The sequence below is a fragment of the Sprattus sprattus genome (assembly GCF_963457725.1).
Source record: "Sprattus sprattus genome assembly, chromosome: 19".
NCBI lineage: Eukaryota > Metazoa > Chordata > Actinopteri > Clupeiformes > Clupeidae > Sprattus > Sprattus sprattus.
Window position 1 is genome coordinate 24,111,267 of NC_137917.1, and position 22,309 is coordinate 24,133,575.

The 22,309-nt window shown below is 42.1% G+C and overlaps 4 protein-coding genes across 4 annotated transcripts; 1 reads left to right on the plus strand and 3 right to left on the minus strand.

Moving 5' to 3' along the window:
* Positions 1 to 5,806: 5,806 nt before the first annotated feature.
* Positions 5,807 to 8,294, minus strand: isg20l2 (interferon stimulated exonuclease gene 20-like 2). Its single transcript, XM_080858600.1, has 4 exons — positions 8,170 to 8,294; positions 6,897 to 7,780; positions 6,453 to 6,653; positions 5,807 to 6,122 (listed from the first exon to the last, which is right to left on the minus strand). Exons 2-4 carry the CDS (start codon positions 7,599 to 7,601, stop codon positions 6,009 to 6,011), a joined length of 1,020 nt encoding a protein of 339 aa, XP_080714726.1. The 5' UTR covers positions 7,602 to 7,780; positions 8,170 to 8,294; the 3' UTR covers positions 5,807 to 6,008.
* A 357-nt stretch (positions 8,295 to 8,651) lies between these two features.
* Positions 8,652 to 12,868, plus strand: mettl25b (methyltransferase like 25B). Its single transcript, XM_080858310.1, has 8 exons — positions 8,652 to 8,818; positions 8,955 to 9,073; positions 9,178 to 9,394; positions 10,002 to 10,064; positions 10,187 to 10,324; positions 10,447 to 11,387; positions 11,851 to 12,035; positions 12,713 to 12,868. Exons 1-8 carry the CDS (start codon positions 8,717 to 8,719, stop codon positions 12,820 to 12,822), a joined length of 1,875 nt encoding a protein of 624 aa, XP_080714436.1. The 5' UTR covers positions 8,652 to 8,716; the 3' UTR covers positions 12,823 to 12,868.
* A 1,379-nt stretch (positions 12,869 to 14,247) lies between these two features.
* s100a1 (S100 calcium binding protein A1) lies at positions 14,248 to 14,621 on the minus strand (the record flags this gene model as incomplete). Its single annotated transcript, XM_080857417.1, has 2 exons — positions 14,248 to 14,397; positions 14,481 to 14,621. The coding sequence occupies 2 exons, from the start codon at positions 14,619 to 14,621 to the stop codon at positions 14,248 to 14,250; spliced, it is 291 nt and encodes a 96-aa protein (XP_080713543.1).
* Positions 14,622 to 18,914: 4,293 nt separating this feature from the next.
* On the minus strand, positions 18,915 to 21,772 carry tlr18 (toll-like receptor 18; the record flags this gene model as incomplete). The annotated part of the gene is made up of 3 exons (XM_080858090.1): positions 18,915 to 19,265; positions 19,453 to 20,629; positions 20,733 to 21,772. The coding sequence occupies 3 exons, from the start codon at positions 21,770 to 21,772 to the stop codon at positions 18,915 to 18,917; spliced, it is 2,568 nt and encodes an 855-aa protein (XP_080714216.1).
* Positions 21,773 to 22,309: the final 537 nt, after the last annotated feature.

The window sequence follows — 22,309 nt, forward strand, 5'->3', positions numbered from 1 at the left end:
GACACTTTGGGGTGATGGCTAGACTGTGGTGGCCTCCAGCACCAGTTCATATTTTCGGTGGATATCTTCACTTCGAACAGTTATGCTCAGACACATGGCACCGCTCTATCACTTGTGGATAACTTGCCATTTCTGCCTTAACCTGGACCTCAAAAGCACAGGGGTCTGAATACTTATGCAGGTAGTATTTCAGTTCATGTAATTCATTTTTAATGTTAGCAAACAAATAACTATACTGCCTTTGGAAATAAACTCAAGCATAAATCTTCACAATAAAAATACTGATTGGTAAAATATGTGTATAAGTATCTTTCGTAATCATTAGAATGGCGATGACACACAGGGGGTTGAATACTTCTGCAATGCACTGTAACTCTTGATCTTGTCTGTAGAGCACTGAGGAGTCTTACCCTTTAGGCCACTGCCAAACTAAGCCGATTTTCATACTTTCCGGAACGGATTCGGGGTTAGTCAATCGTGGCCAGACAAAGCTGTGCTGCGCTGTGCTGCGGCCACACTCACCCATTGAAACTGGTGAATCTGCTGTAGTAATCAATCCTGCTAAGATTTCGACTGGATGAGATATGAATGAGATACATGTTGCCTAGTGTAATGTCCCCTATTATATGTATCTAGTAATATTAGTTGAGTTATTGCTACACAATAACAATTACACATGTTAATGTAATTCAGTGCAGTGCTAATTAGTCCCCATAAAGAAGACTGCTTTGGTAACTGAATAATACGTGCCCTTCTTAGATTGTTGTTTGCCAGCCATAAACAGAACAGAAGACTTAAATGTTTTTGTTTTTATTGCGATTGGGAAGATGAACGTGACTACTTGACAGCTTCCAGCGTTCACGTGGGATAATTACGTCATCAGATTCGCGGATTCAAACCGGATTTGCGGTCAGACAGGCTCTGATAGCAGGGTAGATTGCAACCTTCCCACTCTGGAGAGGGGATTCTAACCTTGATTGTAAGAGATGCTCCAAATGGCAGATTTGTCTTGCTTAGTGTGGCAGTGGCCTTAGGTTCCTTCCTCCTGCTCCTCCATGCCTCACGGGACTGAGGATGAGAGTAAACTCTCCCATTGCATCATGTCCCCTGTAAACATATCAACAGACTGGCAGATCTGGTGTGACAGTGTGGAGTGTTCTCATTACAAACACTGGCCTCTTTAATCAAGGTGGAACAGCTACCTAATGCCAAGGCAGTAAATAGTTCAAAAGAAGACAAACTCCTTGACAGCAGCATACGTGTGCACGTGTGACTGAATTATTATTTTTGTTGTATAATAATTCCCCAAAGTCACAAGGCAGGGATTGACCCCAAGTGTCCCCAGCATCATGTCAGTGAAGTCATCTTCATGGCTTGTTTGGTTCAGTTAGCAGAGCTTAATTTCACTCAGACGGATTGATGATGAAACCAGGTGCACTGATGAACTAAGACTGTTAGGAGAGTGAAAAAATTGTATTACTCAAAAGTAAAAAAAATCTTTGATATTCACTTACTTCGCAAACGACCTGTATGTTAACTGCAATTAAAATGCTTAGGTGAAATCAGTGTTAGCCAACAGGACAGTGTATCGTCATCACCAAGAACATTTCAACTGAGCCTTTTACTCAATAAAGGATTTAAACAGGAAGATTACGAGGAATAATCTGAAATAATCCCAGGAGAGTGTCAGAACACAGAGTTCACACAACACAACAGGGAAATAATATGTGGAAAAAATCACGATAAAAACTCAAGTTTTGTAGCACACCTGTGTTTATGACTGCATCTGTATTTGTTTAGCCAAACATCACTGCCTTTAAAATGGTGTCAGTGGTCAAATGCTCAGGATGAGTATACCTGTAGTGTAGTCCAGGCACTGAAGGAATTCCGACACCATGTAAACACCAAGCAAATGGACCAGCGCATGACCTCACGCTATCACACCCATATGGCAAGAACATATAGTACCTTCATTGCTCTTCCTGTCAGGCTTTCTCAGTTTTCCGTGTCAAAACATAACAGACAAGGGGTCAAAGGTGGCCTTAAAGTGACACGACGACACTCGATGGCCTTGTGGCTTCTCAGTTCATTTGTCTTTGGTTTTAAAGTCAGAATATCACACACATCTTTAAAGAGACAGCGAATAAAAGTCATTACGAAATTATTATTTTAAGGTTATCATAGTTGTGGACGAGAACTTTATTATTATCGACTGAGGTATAAGACACACCCGGGTACAATCCGCTTGCCATGCCTCCTTGGCCCAGACATTGCAGAGTTCAGTGTTTTTATGCCAATAATTTATCTGTTGATTTGTTGATGTAAACTCACAAAAGTGTGAACAACATCTATGTGATTCTTTTTATGCAGACTTGCAGGTCCAACAATCCATACAGTATTTGCCAACACGTCTATGCAACACTTCAGTCAGGAACTCCGTGTTGATTTAGGAAGTGTACCCCAAGACAAAGTGAAGAGTTAGGGACTTGAAGACAGTTGAAAGTTCAAACAGTTGGCCTGTGACATGGTAAACAACACATGGACTCACGTCTCTGGTCTTTGATGAAGACACGAGGTGGTCCTGCCCCTGGCAAGGCATAGACTGAGCGCAAGAGCCAGTGATGAGCAATGTGTAGCAATGGGGGAGGGAGGGTGAATACAGCTTTGTGCGCGGCCCGCGCTAGCTGACAGACCATGCTAGGTGTTATACGCTGGAGGAATGTAGCATGTAGGCACAGGCGAGAGGGTCAATGCCAGGGCTTAGGAGACTGCTGAACACTGCGGTCCTTCGCAGAGGAAGGAAGGTGGATACAAATTTGCCAGGAAGTGGTTAGACTCCAAAATGATTGATTTCATTTCCATGTTTCACTGTGTTTAAAAATCTGATTAAATCTGATTCTAAATACGGTGTATTGTATTTTATACATGTTAAAAAATATGATTTTTGTTACTTGTGTTTTTGTAAAACCCATTCAGTAAGGTAAACGGGTAAAAAAAAAAGAATTCAGATAGAAGATGAAACTTCCAGAGACGTGCAGGAGGTTCATAATACTACACCTTACATTTCACATTGTAAGATTACCAGATGTCAAAGATCAATCATACTTGATTAATCATTAACAAAAAATCCCGGTCAAACTGACCCCCTCTAGATCAATCCCTTAGTATTTCAAAAGCAATGAACTCTTTAATTACTACCCACAGTAGCTGACAGGGAACGGTGCGTCATCACAAGGCCCGCTCTCAGATCTTCCAGTGTCTAGTTGCGAGGGAGTGCAATGTTCTAGAATTAGCCAACTGGCATAGGAGGTGCTGATAGCCTAGCCAGAGTCTTGGAGCCGGGCCCGAGACAGCAACAGAGTAGTCCTGTGTGTGGACTCATTTGACACAGGCAATTCAGTGGACAGCTAGAAGTTGTGCCTATGAGAATATGTATTTGAGAGTATGAGCAATTTAAACAAATATGACCATGAATGTGGCAGCTTCACCATGTTGCTATGCTATGCCAGTTCCAAACATAACGTAGGATGAATTCCCAGGCAACTGTTCCGAAACAGTCTAGACAGTTATGCTTGTCTGTGCTGAATAAGATTGTAAAAGAGACGTGGAACATGTTCAGGATAAAGCAAACAAAGAGCTGCCCTTTATTCCACGTACACGGCAAAGCCATAAAACATCTTGGAGGTAGTGGACGGGGTAGCTTTCTTCTGAATCATAGTTTCACCAAAACCACTGGAGGATTTAAAAGACATTACCAAAATCTTCCAGAGGTTTTTATGGAAGCTGACTGTAATCCAAACCAAACCCTGAGTAATCTTATTAATAACCTGAAATAGATTGCTCACTGTCATATGGTCAACTGATGATGTGGAGACTGTCTTTTCCACCTCTTAAAACACCTTTTAAGGAAAAACACGACTATATGCTTAGGTCTAGGGGAATAAGTTATTCGTCCTTTGTATATCTCTCAGCTCCCAGAAAAACACTGATGGTGAGATGACGGTACTGGGAAGAAATACTTTTTTTTAACACAGCATTTCACCAGAAAATAAGCGGCCCATCCCAATAAACACAGATTGTTGAGGAATGTTCCATTTGGACAGGTTGACTGAGTTCAGTCACAACAGAGCGGTAGTGGAAGGGGTGGCAATCAGAGAACCAAGCTGTTCTGTGTGTGTGTGTGTGTGTGTGTGTCTGAGAGAGCAGTGGTTGTTGGTGAGAAAGGCCCCTCTTTGATGAGCTGCAGCATCAGTGCAGCTGTGGATCTTTGCATGGAAGATGGACAGAGGAAGGGGAAGGGGAAGTGGCATAATTAATGTCGTGGTGTTGAATTCACAGAGGAGGAATCCTGCTGACGCCCTGGGTTTTGCCAAGGGCTTGGGCCAGAGACTTAAAGAAGGGGGACAGTGTGAGCTGGAAGAAGTGAGATTATCTCTCGTCTTCCTCTCAGACAACCTGTGGCCTTCCATCCAAACCGCAGAGAGAGAAAGAAAGAGGGGGAGAGAGGGAGAACGAGAGTGAGACAGAGAGAGAGAGAGGGAGAGGAAAGGGAGAGAGAGACAGAGAGGGAAAGGGAGAGAGAAAGAGAGAGAGGGAACGGCCCCTCCCCTGCATACACATCGACCCCATCACTCCTGCTGCTAAGCAACTCATCCAAGACTGATGACATCTGACGTAGGCCCTTTGGGAGGATCGATAGTATCTCTGTGTTTGTCATTTCTCTGATCAAGCCCATTCTGACAAGCCTTCTATTTTGAAAATTGTACTTATAACTGCATGATTTACTCCACCAGTTGCGGTTGCTTTCCAAAGCGTACAGTCTGAGTGACAGTGGGTCTGTCCTTGGGCATTCATAATCAGTGGGGGTTATGAAGACAGGAGGGCACTCTGAGAAATATTCTGAAATATTAAGGTTACTCCAGGCCCCTAGTACTGAAAGATTTAGGCTCTGCCTTCTTCCCACAGAAATCTAATTAAAAAGCTAGTGTTCAGCTTCAGTGGGTGGTTACTTCTGCCATGATACATGTGATTTCTGATCTATTTGACCAATAACAGACTGCAAGTGTCGTATGTGGTTTTATCTATTCAACTTTCCACGACTAGCATGCGCACATATCTATATTATTTAAACCCCAGCTATCATTGTTCTGTCAGTATTCATTTAGAGGGTGATTCTATTCGAAATGAGTTATTGCAAGTGCCAGGTTCAACACAAGCAAACTACCAATCGAGGGGAAAACATGAAAAACAAAGCCTCAAAAACAGATTTCTTAAGCCTGGACCGCCAGAGTTGGAAAGGGAGAGAGGAAAATGCAGAGAACCACAGAGAATGCTTTGAGTTTGTGTATTCTTCCTTCTATAAAGGTGTTTGCGAAACCCGAAGACCTTAAATGAGACGTCTCAATGTCCCCCTTGAAGCCAGGACACTACATTATCTGTAGAAATCCAGAAGAGTCTCTTATTAAGAGTTGTCTTACTGAAAATTACACTTAACAGTATTTTCCACTGAAATGACGTTCAGTATAAAGGTAAGAGATGCCCTACTGTGTTCCTGATTTAATATATGTCTATAATTATAGTTTTATATATATATATATATTTTTTTTTTTTTTTTCAAAAAATGCAGTCACATATAATGATACCATAAGTAAACATATTCATCTTTTCAAATGTGGTGTAAATGTTATTTAAAGCATTTTGAAATGGCACAGAGAGATAGGAAGTATAAAATCATGTTTTACTTTTTTTCAAGGAATTGTGTATATTAAGCACCAACACAGATATGATTCTGGTCTTCGTTTGAGGATCTTCATTTTTAACATTCCCATTTCCCTAAAACCTGAAGTTGAATTGTTACTGCCCCCTTGTGGCAACATTAATCATGTCATAACATTTTATCAGGGGGGCACTGTAACTTCCAAGAAAACTGCGCATTCAAAATGTTGAACGCTAAAAAGTCTTCATATTAAATATGTAGACGTAGGCCATTAGGTTCACAGTGCAGTGTATCACTGAGGAAGCGGTTTGGATGTTAATGCTTTCTCCCAGTCTACTGCCACAATTCTCCACAAGTCCATGGTGGCCTTTGCATCTTCAACAGACGAATGCCCATTCCGCCCCGTCTAAAAAAAGAAATCGAAATATTTTTTTAAAGACAGTACCTTGAGAAAGATTTATTTTTGATTTTGATTGTTTGATTGTTTTATCAACCATGAAAATGGTGGCTTTGCCAAATATATATATATTTTTTTAAATAATCATTCTTTTAAAACATACACCCATACAACATATATGCTAACAAATTATTGGGTATAACACATTGACACATTCCAAATGCAATTAGGGACTCAAACTTTAAGATATGTTAGTGGGGGCTACTGGTCAGGGGACCTCACAGATTCACCTAGTCAGTATATGGAAGTGTGACTGGTTGCCCTCCATCTCATGCTCACCTGAATGTCACGGTTGAAGAGAGCCTTGGTGAATCTCTTTAACGAGACAATCTCTGTCTCCGGTATACCCGCTCTCTTGTTCAGGAGAGGAATGCGAGAGGTGTCCCGTATCAGCACTGCTGGGTGACTGTACTTCAGGGCCTTGAGGTCGTTGTGGATTGCATGGCCGACCAGCACCTTGCCTGAGATGATCTTCAAAATCTCCAAATATTGAGAAAAATTTGTCAGAACCACTGCTGTACTTCTTTATCAGTTCACTGGAACATTTACAGGAAACGAACAAGGATACACTTGGATAGATCCTACCCTATCAGCATTAACAATGTCAACATTACTGGCGGACTAGTCTTTCGAATACTGACAAGAGTAGATATAAGGCTACTGGATTTCTACTTCACATTTAATCTACCGACTGTAATAAAGACAAAACCATTGTTAGCTCACCTCTTTTCTTGCTTCTGTAAATGGTAAGGCATTCCGTAGGTTTTGCCAACGGATTCCACTCCAGCGGGTTCTCAGATCCGTAACCGGATTAATGGGCTTGATGAACTGGTCATAGACAACGTCCCCATCACAGGACACGATACTGCAGCGGGCCAACTCACTGTTTTTGCCCTTTGGACCCGTGCCCACCATCTCACAGTCTATGGCCAAGTACTTCAGTGGGTTTCCACAGGGGGGCGCACTCCCCAATACAGCCTGCGTGATGATGATGCTGCTGCTGCTATCTGAGGTGGCTGTAACTGTTCTTCCCTGAGAAAAGGACGAGCTGCTGGGATCCGCTGTAGTGTGGGCCATGTGTTGTCTGTCTTGACTGGTACTGAGGCAGGCTTGTAGGTGAGTATGGGCTGAGGTGGTGGAGGAACTTGCGTCTTCTTGTTGATGTGGGGTAAACTTTGCTGGCGCTTGCTTACCAGAGCTCTGGAAAGGCTTCGGTCCTGGGTGCTGCTGGTGCGGGAATCTGCCATTCGGGCATGGTCTGTTTTTTTGCCGGGGCTTGTTTTGTTTGTCATTCATATAGCATTTTCTTTCAAGGAATTGACGGCTCTTGAGGAAGCGTTTGTGCTTGTTGTTTGCAGTTGGCTTTTTACTACCCCCACCAGTCTCACTAGGCTCAGTGGTATCAATATGCAACATTAGCCCTGACATCTTTGACAGTGGCCCTTCAACTTCCTGTACACTCCTTTACAAGCCTCCTAAAGTTCTGAGTGCTCCAGTAGGCCTTATACTGTCAAACACAATGTGTAGTAGAACCACTGGATGTGTTGGTGTACATCAATTAAAACACAAATTAGTTTAAAACCAGCCCAGTTCTGCCTCTTGGACATCTAAGGTAGAGAAAAAGATAAATAATTTACAATTTATTAAAATAGAAAATGCGAAACAAACGTTTAAAAGGTACAGCATACATGCCACAGAAGTCTTACACCGTTTGAACAATAACACATCGGCTACCAGCAAAGGACTACTAAACTGTTACACAAATTGACGTGCCACTATGAGACAATTTGCTAGCCTATATTGTAACCTTACTTACTGTTGGTATTGGAAATAGTATTATGGGACATCCAAACCAACAACACAATAGGAGAACAGCTGAGCTAATGTCGCAAACTCAAGTAAGCAAGCCGGCTAGCCTGTATGAGCTAACATAACATATGAGCACCTATCTTGCTAGCGAACAGGTTAGACTTTTCATATAAAATCGCAAACCTACCGTAGGACTTTCGTGTTTCTGTGTTATGTAGTCGTAAATTCATTTATCCATACGTAATGGACCATAACAATTAACGAAATAATCACACATTAGCTAACTCCCCTGCCACGCTGATTGGCTTCGGCTTCCTGGGACTCGGGAAGTCCAACGTATGTACTTCCTGGTTCAAAGGTGAGTTTGTTTCCACATGAGAGGCATTGGCGTGAGAAGCCGGGTGAACCAATTTCTTTCCTGGACCTCCATCTACTTTTTTTTTTACCAAATGTGCCAAGCTGGATTAATATGAACTAAGTATATGTCGCTGTATTTACAGAGTAAACGTTAAACGTGAATCATCACATTAGCCATTTCATTGTAAACAGTAAAGTTGTCACTGCACTGAACTCCAGAAGAAGCTGAATACTAGCATTGGAAAATATCTTGTGTTTCTAAATAAGGTTCGCATCAAGCAAGGGAAATAATGAATTAGCATATCTACCTATTATGCTTGACAACCTAACGTCGTCGCCAACTATATCGATAAAGTCCCCTATCTTGTCCTCAAACGATGTTCTCAGCGACTCTCACCGATGAGCAGCAAAGACATCTAGCCAAGAATGTTACCAATTTTCTTACCTTTTACAAGCACATCTCAGATTCATACATCATTGTAAGTAATATATCAACTTTCTTATTGTTTTATTTTATTGTTTATAGTTCAGCTACAACCAATATTGTTTTACTTTTATAGCTGAACTATTTATTGTTTATAGTTCAGCTACTTACAATATTGTTTATTGCTGCAGGAGTTTTTCAGTGAAAATCTCTGGGAGTCTTTGCCAATAAGCTGGCAGGAGTCCCTTAGCAAGCTGTCACCCCCCCAGATTGCTGATCTACTACTTGACAAAACAGTCACGAACAGAAGGTAAAGTTTTTCCTTAGTTAAAGCAAATTCTTGTTGATGCACCCAGTTAAAAAAATATCTCTCTCTTTCTCTCCCCCTCCCTCAACCCATCACTACATGACCAGATATCCATCTGTCTGGCCTCTCTCTCTCCTTGCCTTCCGAGCATCTGCACATGCGTTAGCCTATCCAAGAGTTCCTCCCGGCCAGACAACGCTCCATACTGGAACTGGGAAACCAGAAGAATTCCACAGCAATCAATGTCAGAGTTCCCTGTTAGGACACCTCTTCCGAAAGCACGTGAAACCAAAGAAGCAACATGAGATCCGCAGGCTGGGGACGGTATGCTCAGAGGATTGTGTACGATGTTGATGATGTTATCATCAGTATGTTAAAGGCACCCAGTGCAACTTTCGAGGCTTAAAAATAAACATTCAATTTCTAGTCTTTTTTACACGTAGTAAGTTTCAATAACTCCATACCATTACATACCGACATTCAAGCAGCAAAGATGAGACGTCGTTGTGTGGTGAGAACTGATAGAAAATCGATAACAACAACAATCGCCGCCATTTTCTTTATTTTTTGGTAACCTACAATAAATAAAGCAGGTTCCAGTCAATGGAAAAATGGCTTCTCCCCACCGGCGATTGTTGTTGTTTACGATTTTCTATCAGTTCTCACCACACAACGACGTCTCATCTTTGCTCCTTGAATGTCAATATGTAATGGTATGGAGTTATTGAAACTTACTACGTGCAAAAAAGACTAGAAACTGAATGTTTATTTTTCATTGAATGTTTACATAAAGTTGCACTGGGTGCCTTTAAAGCCATAGAGAGCAGCATCTTGATTAAATCCCACTAAGATTATACCATTATGGTAAAGATATTTAACCCATTTTGTTAAGATTTTGTGACGTTGGTGTTGACATGTTTCCTCTTGTCAGATGGTGAACAATCTGTGTGACCTGACCAGCTGTGATAATGTTGTTGACGTGGGTTCAGGACAGGTAATTCTTGCTACAAACTTGTGTAAAACTACACAAAAAAAAGCATGCCAAGACAGCAATGGATTATGTTGATAATCACCAATATATTCATAATGTTATTGTTTGATTTTTATTGATTTTAGGGGCATTTTACACGTTTTTTATCTTTTGGGCTCGGATTCTCGGTCACTGCAATTGAGGCAGATGCCAACCTGGTATCGATGGCCAGAAAGTTTGATGGACAGGTCCGCTGTACATTGGAAAAGGAGAGGCTGAAAAGGGTAACTGTCTAAGCTTTAACAAACCAACTCCACATTCATCTCAGCTACACACACATACCCCCCCCCCCCCCGCCCCCCCTCAGATGGTATCTGCCTAATCGCCACTATTTCCACTCTCCTAGACTGACGTTGGCCAGCTTTCCCAAGTGGTGTCTGGTCCATCACCTCATCACGTTGTAGGCTGGGTCAATCCGAAGGCCTCATGGGAAGACTTCATCGAGCAGCTGAATAGGAGGGACGATGAAAGCGAGAGGCCGGCTCCCACAGGTGGCCCTTGTAAAAAGAGACAGTGGATATCAATGTCAGCCTCGGCTCATCAGCCGGACTCTGAGGCCCAGTGTTTGAGCCCGGCAGAGTGTGGCACTCCGAGCCGCTCTACGGGAGACGGGACAGTGTCACCGCGCCGAGTGACTGATTGCCATGGCCCCTTTTTGGAAGACCTCCAGGTACACAACTGTTCATCAGACCCAGCGCAAGCAGCAGCCGATCATACACAAACACCACTGGTGAAGCGTCCCTGTAGGTGTGGTCCAAGCGTCTGCGCAGAACAATCAGCCAGCCGCCATTTTAATAGGACCTCATCATCTGACTCGGCTGGGGATAGAGAGCACATGGGAGGAGGTTTCATCTTAACCGGCCTCCATGCTTGTGGAGATCTGAGCGCCACCCTCCTGCGCCACTTTGTCAGCTGCCCTCATGTCCAAGGCATTACCTCGGTGGCCTGCTGTTACATGAAGATCACCACCGAGGAAGACCCCTCTCCGCCAGGGGTCGTCGCCCCTCCCCCGACCGCCCAAACAGCCACCGCCTCGCGCTCAGACTTTGGCTATCCAATGAGCGACTGGGTGAGGGGGTTACCCGAGCACCGGCTGTCCTATAAGGCACGAGAGGGGGCGTGCCACGCGGTGGAGGACTATCTCCACAGGCTTCGCGAGGAGAGCGAGCAGCTGAAGATACACTGCTATCGTGCCGTGCTGGAGACCGTCGTCAGGGCGGCACGCCCAGACCTGCGCAGGGCTGGCATCCAGACCATCAAGAAAGCACACACCCTTCCCTTCGCAGAGTCAGTATATGGGCCTTGGGTTGCTGTGCACCTGCCTGTACTACTTGTCTGGTTTCAGCATTTTCTTCAAGTGGCCTCTGGGCAAATAATGAATAATAGCACCCTAATAGCAATCCTTTAAGATCCTTTATCTGGTTCAATGAACAAGGCCTGTGTTTAGCTTGTTTTTAGCTGGTTATCTTGAGGGGCTAAAAAGAATCTTAGTTTACCTTCATTTACACACACACACACTTATTTGAGAAACACGTATCAACCGTACAGTTTGCCCTGTGATTTAACGCTAATATTAGCTTACATGCTAAAAAGAATCTTAGTTGACATTCATTCACACACACACACACACACACACACACACACACTCACACACACACACACACACTTATTTGACAAACACGTATCAACCGTACAAATACAGTTTGCCCTGCGATGTCCCGCTAATATAAGCTTACGTGTACCACTGCAGGTATGCACGACTGGGCCTCCCGCGTGTGGGTCTGCCTGCAGACCTTCCTCTGAGCCAGGCATGTGTGGAGGCTAAGCTGTGTCAGCACGGCCGGGTGGTGGCCTACTTCAGCCTGGTGCTGCTGCTGGCCCCAGTGGTCGAGACTCTGGTGCTGCTGGACCGGATGCTTTTCCTGCAGGAGCATGGTGAGCGAGGGGGGGGGGGGGGGTGCCTAATCTTCCTCTTGGGAATTTCTGTTGTTGTCCTCTTGGGAATTGTCAGTTCAACTCTGGGATAGATTATTCCAGTCGACATAGAGATAGCATTAACATAAGAATTAGGTTAACTATGGATGCCCAATCTTCCTCTTGGGAATTTCTGTTCCCTCTTTGTCAGTTCAACTCTGGGCTAGATTATTCCAGTCGACATAGAAATAGCATTAACATAAGCATTAGGTTAACTAGGGATGCCTAATCGTTTGTCTTGGGAATTCATCTCCAGTTGTGTAGTGTACCTGGCGTGGCCATATCATTACCCGAGTCAACCAACTGAAAACAAAAATGAGAAGCCATCTTTATAAAAAAAAGAAAAGTACCTGCATACTTGTCAGATTGATCTGGCTTGCAATTACATGTCAGAGAGCAGGTACCTTGTAGAAGGACGGGACACCATTTGACCAAAAAATTGCATGAAGTGTGCATAAAGTGAAAAACAATTAACTTGAATATGTGCTGTTGCATGGTGTTTCATCTAGTTCATTTTTCACCCTCTCACCTTGCAATGTCAAATCATTCGTTTTTAGTCTGCTATAAAGCCAGTGTATCCTGTTGAAGGTAATGACTAAATGCATGTCATATTTCTTCTGTTAATTATGTAAATGCAGGTATACAGAGTCAGCTGGTGCCCCTGTTTGATCCTGCTTTCTCCCCTCGAAACCTGGTACTCGTGGCCACGAAGCAGGGACTACATGAAGGGGTAAAGGACGCTGGTTGAAGATGGGAACCCAATACAAGAAGGTTTAACTAATAACAGAGTTTAAAAGGGCTGTTACTGTTCTTCACAGTATGGATATCATATGTGTGTCCTTAGTAGTATTGTAACCCTGGACAGAGTGTATTTACAGGTGTTTTGGAGAAGGGTTTTGTTCGTATTGTAAGGGATATTGTAAACTGCCATACCAAGAGGCAGTAAGAGAAAACGGACGACCACATCTATAGGTATGCATTTGAGGGTCATAGTTTGAAGATTTAAACTGTGGTAAAATGCATTTTTAATTTTTTTTTGCAGAGTTTATGACATGTCAGGCTGGACTCGTGGCATATTAGCTAATGGAATAAAGTGGTTTCATACCATGTACACTAAGTTGCAGCTGTTGTAAAAATCCTCCCCCAAGGCTAATTTGCCAATAATGTTATGCATAATTTATGGAATAAGTGTAAGGAATGTAAATAAGACAGTATTGAAGACCATGTTAGGAAGACTGTACAGATTATTTGAATTAAGTCATTTACAAACCATTAATTAAAATGAATTAAAAAAAGGCCAAAAACCTATTATTTAAACCAAAATGTAATTTACTGTGGTATCTGATCGTAAAGATGTCTGGTCCTTCACTTTGTCTGAGCCGCTCTGTGTTGAAGGTGAAATTGTGCTTGAAATGTTATTGCCTGGGTGTCAAGTCATTTGTTTTGCAGTGGCATACCCAGTAGATAGAAAGCATGGAACGTTCTGCCCCCCGGGGAGGTGAGAAAATTATGTACCTATAAATATAACAAAGAAGAGCCCTGGGATGTTGTTTCTTAATTTTGGGAAAGGTTTATGTTTACATACTAATCAGCACTGCAGCAGCATAGGGTTTTGAGTTTGAAGTGTACCGCCAAAGTGGTATTTAAAAACCCTGGCAAGATGTCGGTGCACAAGGATCCATTTCATTCGCAATTTCTTTCAAGCCTCTGCTTGACATTATGAATTACAATTAGGTATGGGCTACGAAGGTTGTTTTACATGAGTGACAGGTTAAATAATAGACTGTAGTTCTGCCAGTGGCACACCTGACTGAGTATGTCTTCACAGCTTTGATTTAATCAGTTTGTTTGGTTGTAAAAGCTTCTTTGGTCATACTGGATACAAATAGAAAGCATGCATAGTCTTTAGGGGAAAGAGGTCCTTTACTGCAACTTGCCACAAACTCAACAAGTTGTTAGCCATAGATGTACAATTCCAAATACACTTGAAACATCACGTTACACTCTGAATACATTGACATAATGATTGGTCTTCCAACACATGAAAGTGGTATTCGCAACATCCGGTTTGAAAAAGACTGTAACAAACATGTGTCATCACATTAAAATTACTGGTAAAGATATAAACACCTGTTTGTGTGATTCGTGTAAAAACGGGCCAGAAAGCAAGGACTCAGTTTTTCATGCTCTCCATAAAGAACTCATTGCAGGCAACGGTGAGGGCTGCAACCAATACAACAAATTCTTGAAAGTCAACTTCCCCATCACGATTTTCATCGAGGTCAGACATAATCTTTTCTGCGACCATTGGGTCTTTACTGGCCTAAAGATGGAATATTGGAGAAACCAGTTAGAATATGACTGTAAAGTAACCTTGGGTAATTGACGCACTTTTGTTTAACTCACCGCCAGAAAGTCACTGAGTTCTCCCTGTAACAGACTCTTCAGCTCGGCTTTGCTCAACTTGTATCTGTCCCCTTCTTTTGAGGAGTAGTTATGGAATACTTTGATAAGGCCCTCCATTGATTTTTCCAACTGGGATACCATTTTTCTTGAAGATCCGTGAACAAGCCTGGGTGAAAATGGCCCTAATGTTAACGTTTGTGAACTTCTAAAACCACACACGTTAGCAGTGGTGCTGTTAAGAAAATTTCACTTTGAACCATAAGATTAACGAGGCACAACATTCAGATTACAGTTACACGGTCAAATGTCCTCTCGATTATATTTGATGTCGATGAAGGCCAAGTTGTGTCTGTTAAATATCGGTTACATTGACATCTTCAATAAGCAGACCAAACTGCATCAATTATGCATGTCATCTTGTTTTGTGTTTGTGGAAGTTGAACAGGTAGGCTACATCCATTAGCAAAACGATGTTATCAGGTCTTGCCAAAACGAACAAAGGATTCATATAACAATCAATGCTACATCACTCATAGAGTAAAGTGATACATTTGAAAGGCAAACTCTACACACGTTAGCCTACATAATAGTTAAATACATTTTCAAAGTACCAAACCCCATTCTATACAAATAAGTTTGCATAAGACAATGTGAAAGAAAACCAATTTAATTTGAATTAAATAAACGCTAAACGATGTATTTCGCTCCTTGCAGTTAAAAGCAAATCGCTTAAATTTGACGCAACACAAGCATAAGGTCTATGAAGGATTCCACATCAATTAAGATAAAGCCAGATTAAATAGCTCAATCTCATGCATATAGCTAAATGTAACAGAACCAATACAATATTTCCAATTGCAAAAAAGGCGGACAGATCTCAATTTCAGGGCTCCGAATACCCATGCCTTTACCAAGTCTAATTATTAGGGCAAATATGCTAATATAGGTTTATCAATATGAAAACTTACCTCCGTACAGCGTAGACTAAACAACAGCAGAATGACTCGTGTATGTGGCATCCAACTGAATATAAAGCTGCTCCTCACCTGCTCAAGGAATCAACACAAGGTGCCTCCTCCCTGTCGTAGGTTACGTCCACACGACGTTTACCACAGGTGCGCAGGTGCCATCTGCCTTTCAGGTAACCCTGAGTTTACCTACGTCATGTGTTGTAAAGGGGACAGATCTATGCTTCATTCATTATTATAAACCGTGTTTTTTTTTATTAGAACTGTAGCCTACTTGTCTATAGGCTACTCTAAAAAAAAAAATCCCTTTAGACATTAATAGGCTACTCTAATGTCAATACAATGTGCTGTTTTCAGCTTTGTGTAATCCACTGGCTGCAACCCTTCTTTTCGGCTCTGTTCGTGTTTATGCTCATGTTCATGTGCATATGTTTGATGCACTTGTTTACAAATAATAATAAAATAAAAAATACTTCTTGAAATGCATGAGGCATCAGTCTTGTCTCTCGATTAAATGTATTAGTAATTTTAACCTAAATGTTGGTGTTTTCCCTTGTATTGTATGTAACGCTCCATCGCGCTTCAGACACGCATCATTAATATTTAATATTTCCTGAGTTTCCGTGATGGTCGACTATACAGCTCTCACTCTTAAGGATCGCTCCAGGTGTACAAAAGCGTCCCCAGCTTCCGTTGCCCAGGGGATGTCTAGGTTTCATCATGTCTACCCTCGTGACCTAGAACGGCTGCACCAACCTTTCCCTTGTTTTGGAAATTCAAGCTGCCATCTCTAATTACGGCACAAGCCAAGGCCATATGAGCCAACCAGGTAAATGAGATGCAGTCTCATAAAAAAAGCGGTCTTTGATACTGTGATAACTTCCACTGGAGTTAACTCTCAGCGTCCATTTTTTTGTATGCAATAACATTTGGTTATGTGCCACCTGTTATCTGAGGGGGGCAGAATACAGCATTTTAAAATGGGTTGAAGTTTTATTTAGAAACAGTGACAATAATCCATTCAATTGACAAATAAAATTGAAAAATGTAAACATAGCCCATAGCCTCAAACATGATTTGGCAATTAGCCTACAGTAAATGGCAGCAGGAGGCTTACTGAGATTAACCCAGATAGCTTGGCCTCTAATGGCAAAGATACAGGAACACACTTTCATGGTGTATTTAGAGGATGGATATCAAACTCAATACTATTTACTTTTGTTGTTTGTCTGAACACTGTGTACATTGATAAAGGTTTACCCTAACTTTGAACCTTTACAAGTGATAGTTACAGGACACAATTTAAAGCAGAAAATGGGGGGGAAATCTCTCCATGTCAAACATCACCTGAGGAGTCAGAGCATAGACTAGGACTCTGAGGCTAGGACTCCAACAAAACATCTTGAGGTAAAACATGACGCTTAATATTGTACAAACATAAATCTCTATTACAAAATTGTAGGCATATCTCATGATGTGATGTGCACAGCCATAGATCACCAAACACAAGTATTTGATCATTTTGAATCGTAATTATATATACTGTATAAAAAAATGTCTTTAGTGCATTTATGTTAAAAAAGGCGTTCTTGCATCTATTTTCACATTGCAGTTCGCCATCCAGAAATGGAGACCTCTCATGACAACCTATCTGGATTACGAAAGATTTCCTGTTTTAATAACGATGGAGTAAAATCTAGACTATGCCTGGTTGATACACTGTTTCAAGGCTTTTATAGGTGTCTACTCCATGCTATTAAGTATTGTTGACAGAATTGCCTGTTATGCCTGACTAAAAGTAGGAAGGTTAGGTCAAAGAAACGTTGAGTCTTTCTGCGTCGAGAGCATAAACCAATTGAGAGGATATGGTTAGATTCAGCTAAAGGTTGTGTTATTCAAACAATCATGACCGGATGCTTTCTCTACTGGATGTTTGTTGACATAGGCAAAAAACAAATATTCTGTAATGGATTGGTCATTTCCACTGTGAGCAGGTCTGGACTTGTCAGCCAGCAGCCAGCAAGTCAAGACCAGACATGTCTTCCCCGCTTCAAAACAGAGCTGCACATCACACAATAATACAACAAAAATAACAACAGGGAATCCACCACTAACAACACAACAGCAACTGGAGGCAAAATTCAAAGAAGTGTCGACAGAAAATAAAATAAAAGTCATTGGTATGTATGGAATCGGGAAGTAAGGAGCTACTTTTAGCCTTGTGAAGACAGGCCCTAATAACTGCTATCAACACTGCATGGGTCTTTCTAGCCTTAGCAGTTAGCACTCTATTGAATTCATCCGTTTGGTGTCAGCTGAATGCCAAGACTTAAGCTCTCATCGGTGGTGGATGCCTGTCCAACAGCTCACTTGTTATTTCAAGTGTGACATGAGATATCCCGCCTGAGCCACTGAGTTGTCACCTTTCATCACTTCCAAGTCCTCAGTTGAGAGTCTTGGAGTTTCCACATGAAGGGCATCTGTGTCCTCAAAGGGCCCCGATGATGGAGGGCCCAAGAGACTGGGAATGATTACATAGTTTCCTGGTGCTTTGTGGCGACACATGTGAACTGGGAAAACGTGCTGCATTACTTGTTGTTTAAAAGTGAGACACGTTGCATATGCTAGCGCAACACGATACCTGCACAGCAGATGTTTCATTTCCCTGAGTTGAACCCAGTTCTGCAGGAAAAGTCACATGTTTGCAGAGCAACAGGGGCCTCATTTATAAAGTTTGCTACGTACACAATAAAACTAGCGTTACGGCTGAAATATGCATATGGCAAGTATAAACAATTCTATGCGGAAAAAGAAGATGCACATTTATATTCATCCTTTCACCAATGCGTAGAGCTAACGCAACGTTTTTCAGACACACAAATCAGCTATGCCCAATAGAGATATCACGAAATACAGCTCAGTCCCAGATGAAAAAGCACAGATGAAATATAACGCACATCTCCACCTATCTCAAGTATAGGCTAAATAAGTATATCAGTAAAATAATTTACTTTTTTTTTTACAATAACTTCGTGAACTAAACTAGTTGCTTTTGTCCACAAAGTGAGAGGTGCATGTAGCATTTTTGCCCACAAAATGAAAAGGTCTGTTACACTAGGCACCCCATATAATGCGCAGTCTATGAAAAGACCAGACAAATGGTAGGCTGTACTTTTGAACAAGTTCTTTTCATAAGCCATTTTACGATGACCATTTATGGATGATTGTGGGATGGTACTGGGGGGAGTATGACATGCACAATTCAACGCAGGCTGGTATTTATAATGAGAAGACTGCGTACAGGTGCATGCATGGTTTTAAACATCAGAATATTTGTATGCGTATGTAGATTGTAGAAGGTTTTTGCGTACGCAATGTTAAAGGATGGAATCTATAACTTTATAAATGAGGTCATACATATTTTGTTTCACAGTATCTTAACCGGCTCTGCTGGTCCCTGAAAGGCCTACTCTAACTCAGCCAACTCGGAGACAGACACCACCACACTCTCAGTAGGGATGCCATGCGTGCTGTCAGGCCTGTGTTGGGGGAGACTAGGTTTGCCCAACACACTCTTGAGCTGCGCCCAGAAGAAGACCTGTTGCTTTGGTTGCTGAGGCCATTCCAGATAGGTCTTGGTGCTCAGCATTTTCTTCAGTTTGCAATACTTGCTTGGCAAGGAGTTTGGGTCGATGGGCTCTTTCACAACAAGGATGACATCACTGAAAGTCTTACCGATTGCTCGTTGCTGGGCGAAGTAGAGCTCATAGTTGCACCACTCACTGTCTACAAAATGCTGTGAAAGGACAACAATGACCTAGGGGAATAAACAAAACATACAATTAAAAACAGAATTTCATTTAAGAAGTAGATAAAAATCATATTATACTACTTCCTAAGGGGCAACTGACTAGCAGTTTACAGTATAAAGCTCCCAAAACGTTGTAGGTGAGACTGAGAAGATGTATCTATGTTCACTGTTTGTGTGCTAATGCCCACCACACCTTCAGACTGTTCTCGATGTTCTCAATTATGTTGTCGATGATCCACTTTCCTGGCGTGAAGTCCCTCTCATGGATACAAACGCGGTATGGAGGCTTGCTGCTCTCTAGGCATGGCAACAACTGGTTCCTTACCCACTCAGCATCTGAGTGGCTGTAGGAAATGAACGCATGGTAGTCGTAGTCCTGCTCCGGTCTACTTCCCGCCTTGTTGGCTCTGTACTTTGCTCGGATGATCTGGAATGTTGCTTTGGTGTACCAGGGCACATTGAAGAAGTAGCACATTAGCACAATGCTAAAGACCACGAAAGCGGTAGTGATGACACTGATGAGAATTACGAGCCTGGTGTCACAAGCTACCCGCCCAGGGAAGAAGTCGGCCATCATTGTGTTCACCAGGTCCTCTGGGTAATAACATTTGTAATTTCCTGGCCAGTCAGTGATGTTCACTCTTCTGTCAGATGTTGTCTTCTGGATGAAGGTGTGCAGATCACAAATGCAGTGATATGGGTTATTTCCTGCTCTCAGTGTAGATAAGCTGGGCATGTCCTTGAAAGAGTTCATGCTTATGAGGCCAAAGGAATTCCCGTCCAGGGACAAGGACCGCAGATTGGGACTTTTCCAGCCGAAAGGGATGAACTTGATTTTGTTCCCACTGAGTAGGAGTTTTCTTAGATTGATTGCTTGTTGAAAATAGCCAGTATCAAGCTGATCCAGGTTGCAGAAGGAGAGATCCAGATACTGCACTGTTGTGGGCAAACACCTGAAACTGGTGACCACCAAGGCGTTATGATGTGCGATCAGTTTGGAGATATTCTGCTTCCAGTTGCACTCACTGGCATCCACTGTTTGGAGTTGATTGTGGCTGACATCTAGAACCTGGAGCCTCTTAAACTGTCCTGCGAACGATGCAAAGTCACTTAGACTAGTAAGTTGGTTGAAGCTGACATTGAAGGTGTGAAGCACCGGCATGGTACCCGCGTAATCACATCTCCTGTTGATGAGGTAATGGTCTTTCAGTCGGTTGTTGGAGACGTCTAGAACCTCCATGGCACCCATTTCCAACCACGCATCACAGGGCACAGAATTGAAGTTGACGTTCCAAATGCATAGCCTCCGAATCTTGTTGAACCATGTGAAACGCCAGTCGAAGCGTAAAATGTCTGGGTTGCTTATATCCCTGTGAGGGGCATAAAGACATTCAGCTGAAGATACAGTACACGATCACGTGTTTTGTGTTTTTAATGCATTTTAAGTATGATCGATTATGATGGCATACTTACGAAAGGACCAGACGATCTAAGGCTAGATTTGTCACACTCGATCCTGCTCCAGTATCCACAAACGTGGGAGAGCGTGCAAAGTCAATGAAAAATAGCCCAAGTGCCTTAATGGCACTCGGCTGTAAGTTTATTAAAGCCATCCTTAGCAGGTTCTCATTAAATTTCCCACGATAAAAAATTAACTGTTGTGCTCTGATGTTCCTCAAACCTTGAAAAATGTCATTTTCTCCTGTGTAGTACAGAAACTCAAACAGGTTACGGAAGCGAAGAACATAGAAGGACTTACTGGCTAAATCATTTAGCATTGCATTCAGCTCATTTGGTATATTGTCCATGGCAATATCAAACCACATATTCTTAGTCTTTAGAAACTCGAAAGAGCCTGGCTCATACTTCAAGAGACTCGAGCCACTTTTAAAGGCAAACTTAAACAGTGAGATGTTTCTTAAGGCGAGGAGGTTGCTCTTCTTCAGTTCTTTGACAAAGGGTCCACCAACAGATAGTTCTTGAAGGCCAGTGAAGGTGGAGAAAACATCACCAAGAGCCACCTCACCAAAAAAATTATTTGACATCTCCAGGTTTCGAAGCCTAGTCAGATTGGTCAGTGCTTTGTTTGGAACGACCGCCAAAGAGTTGTTGAAAATGTTGAGGTCCTCCAGAAGACTGTTTAACCTAAAGGCATCATCTTCGATGACTGAGATGTTGTTATACTCAAGGTTTAGCACCCTTAAGTGTGGCAAGTGGGAGAAATCTGTGCTGTGGATCCTCTGAAGGCTGTTGTAGGAGAGATCCACTTCCTCAAGTGGAACAGGGAGATTTTCAGGTACACGATCCAGGTGTTGCCCACGGCAGTCAGCCCTGCGTTGGTCATCACTGACAGAGCAGAGATGCTTGACCTCAGTCTGCTGGCTGGATATGTGGGCATGGACATTCAGTACAGAGGTGACTATGGCAGCCACAGCCTGCTGGCTGGATATGTGGGCATGGACATTCAGTACAGAGGTGACTATGGCAGCCACAGTCAACGTAAATCCCAACATGATGATCTGTGAAGAAAAATATAATATTTATTAGATTTTTTAGCCTTAGCTGAGTAAATGCTTTTGGAAATACAATTAAACTCATTCTCTGAAGCATTCTCTGGATTCATCTTGATGATGGAAGCAAATACATAGATGGTGCTGAGACACAACTCTCTCACTGCTAAAGAAGATGTAATCCTACTAATTTCTATAGTATCTTCTATAGTTCTATAGTAACTTTAGTCAGGATCCCATAATTCTACTCATTTCTATAGTAACTTTAGTCAGGATCACATAATTCTACTAATTTCTATAGCAACTTAAGTCAGGATCACATAATTCTACTCATTTCTATAGCAACTTTAGTCAGGATCACATTTCATGGCTCCATATCTCACCTTATCCACCACAACCTGGTTCACTCTCATACAAAGCCAAGGACCACTCACATGACTGTAGATATTCTTAATCTAATTAATCTTAATCTCTAATCTTATCTTTTATTTATTTATTAACTAAATTACACAATTCATCACCCTTGAAAGGTACATCTAG

What these genes read in the sequence shown, in the direction of transcription:
- isg20l2 (XM_080858600.1), bottom strand. Translation starts at nt 7,601, where the DNA reads ATGTCAGGGCTAATGTTGCATATTGATACCACTGAGCCTAGTGAGACT. An exon ending in TTACAGAAGCAAGAAAAGAG is followed by an intron (nt 6,654 to 6,896) that starts GTGAGCTAACAA and finishes CAATATTTGGAG; the next exon opens with ATTTTGAAGATCATCTCAGG. An exon ending in TCTTCAACCGTGACATTCAG is followed by an intron (nt 6,123 to 6,452) that starts GTGAGCATGAGA and finishes TTCTTTTTTTAG; the next exon opens with ACGGGGCGGAATGGGCATTC.
- mettl25b (XM_080858310.1), top strand. Translation starts at nt 8,717, where the DNA reads ATGTTCTCAGCGACTCTCACCGATGAGCAGCAAAGACATCTAGCCAAG. An exon ending in TCTCAGATTCATACATCATT is followed by an intron (nt 8,819 to 8,954) that starts GTAAGTAATATA and finishes TTATTGCTGCAG; the next exon opens with GAGTTTTTCAGTGAAAATCT. An exon ending in TTGACGTGGGTTCAGGACAG is followed by an intron (nt 10,065 to 10,186) that starts GTAATTCTTGCT and finishes TATTGATTTTAG; the next exon opens with GGGCATTTTACACGTTTTTT.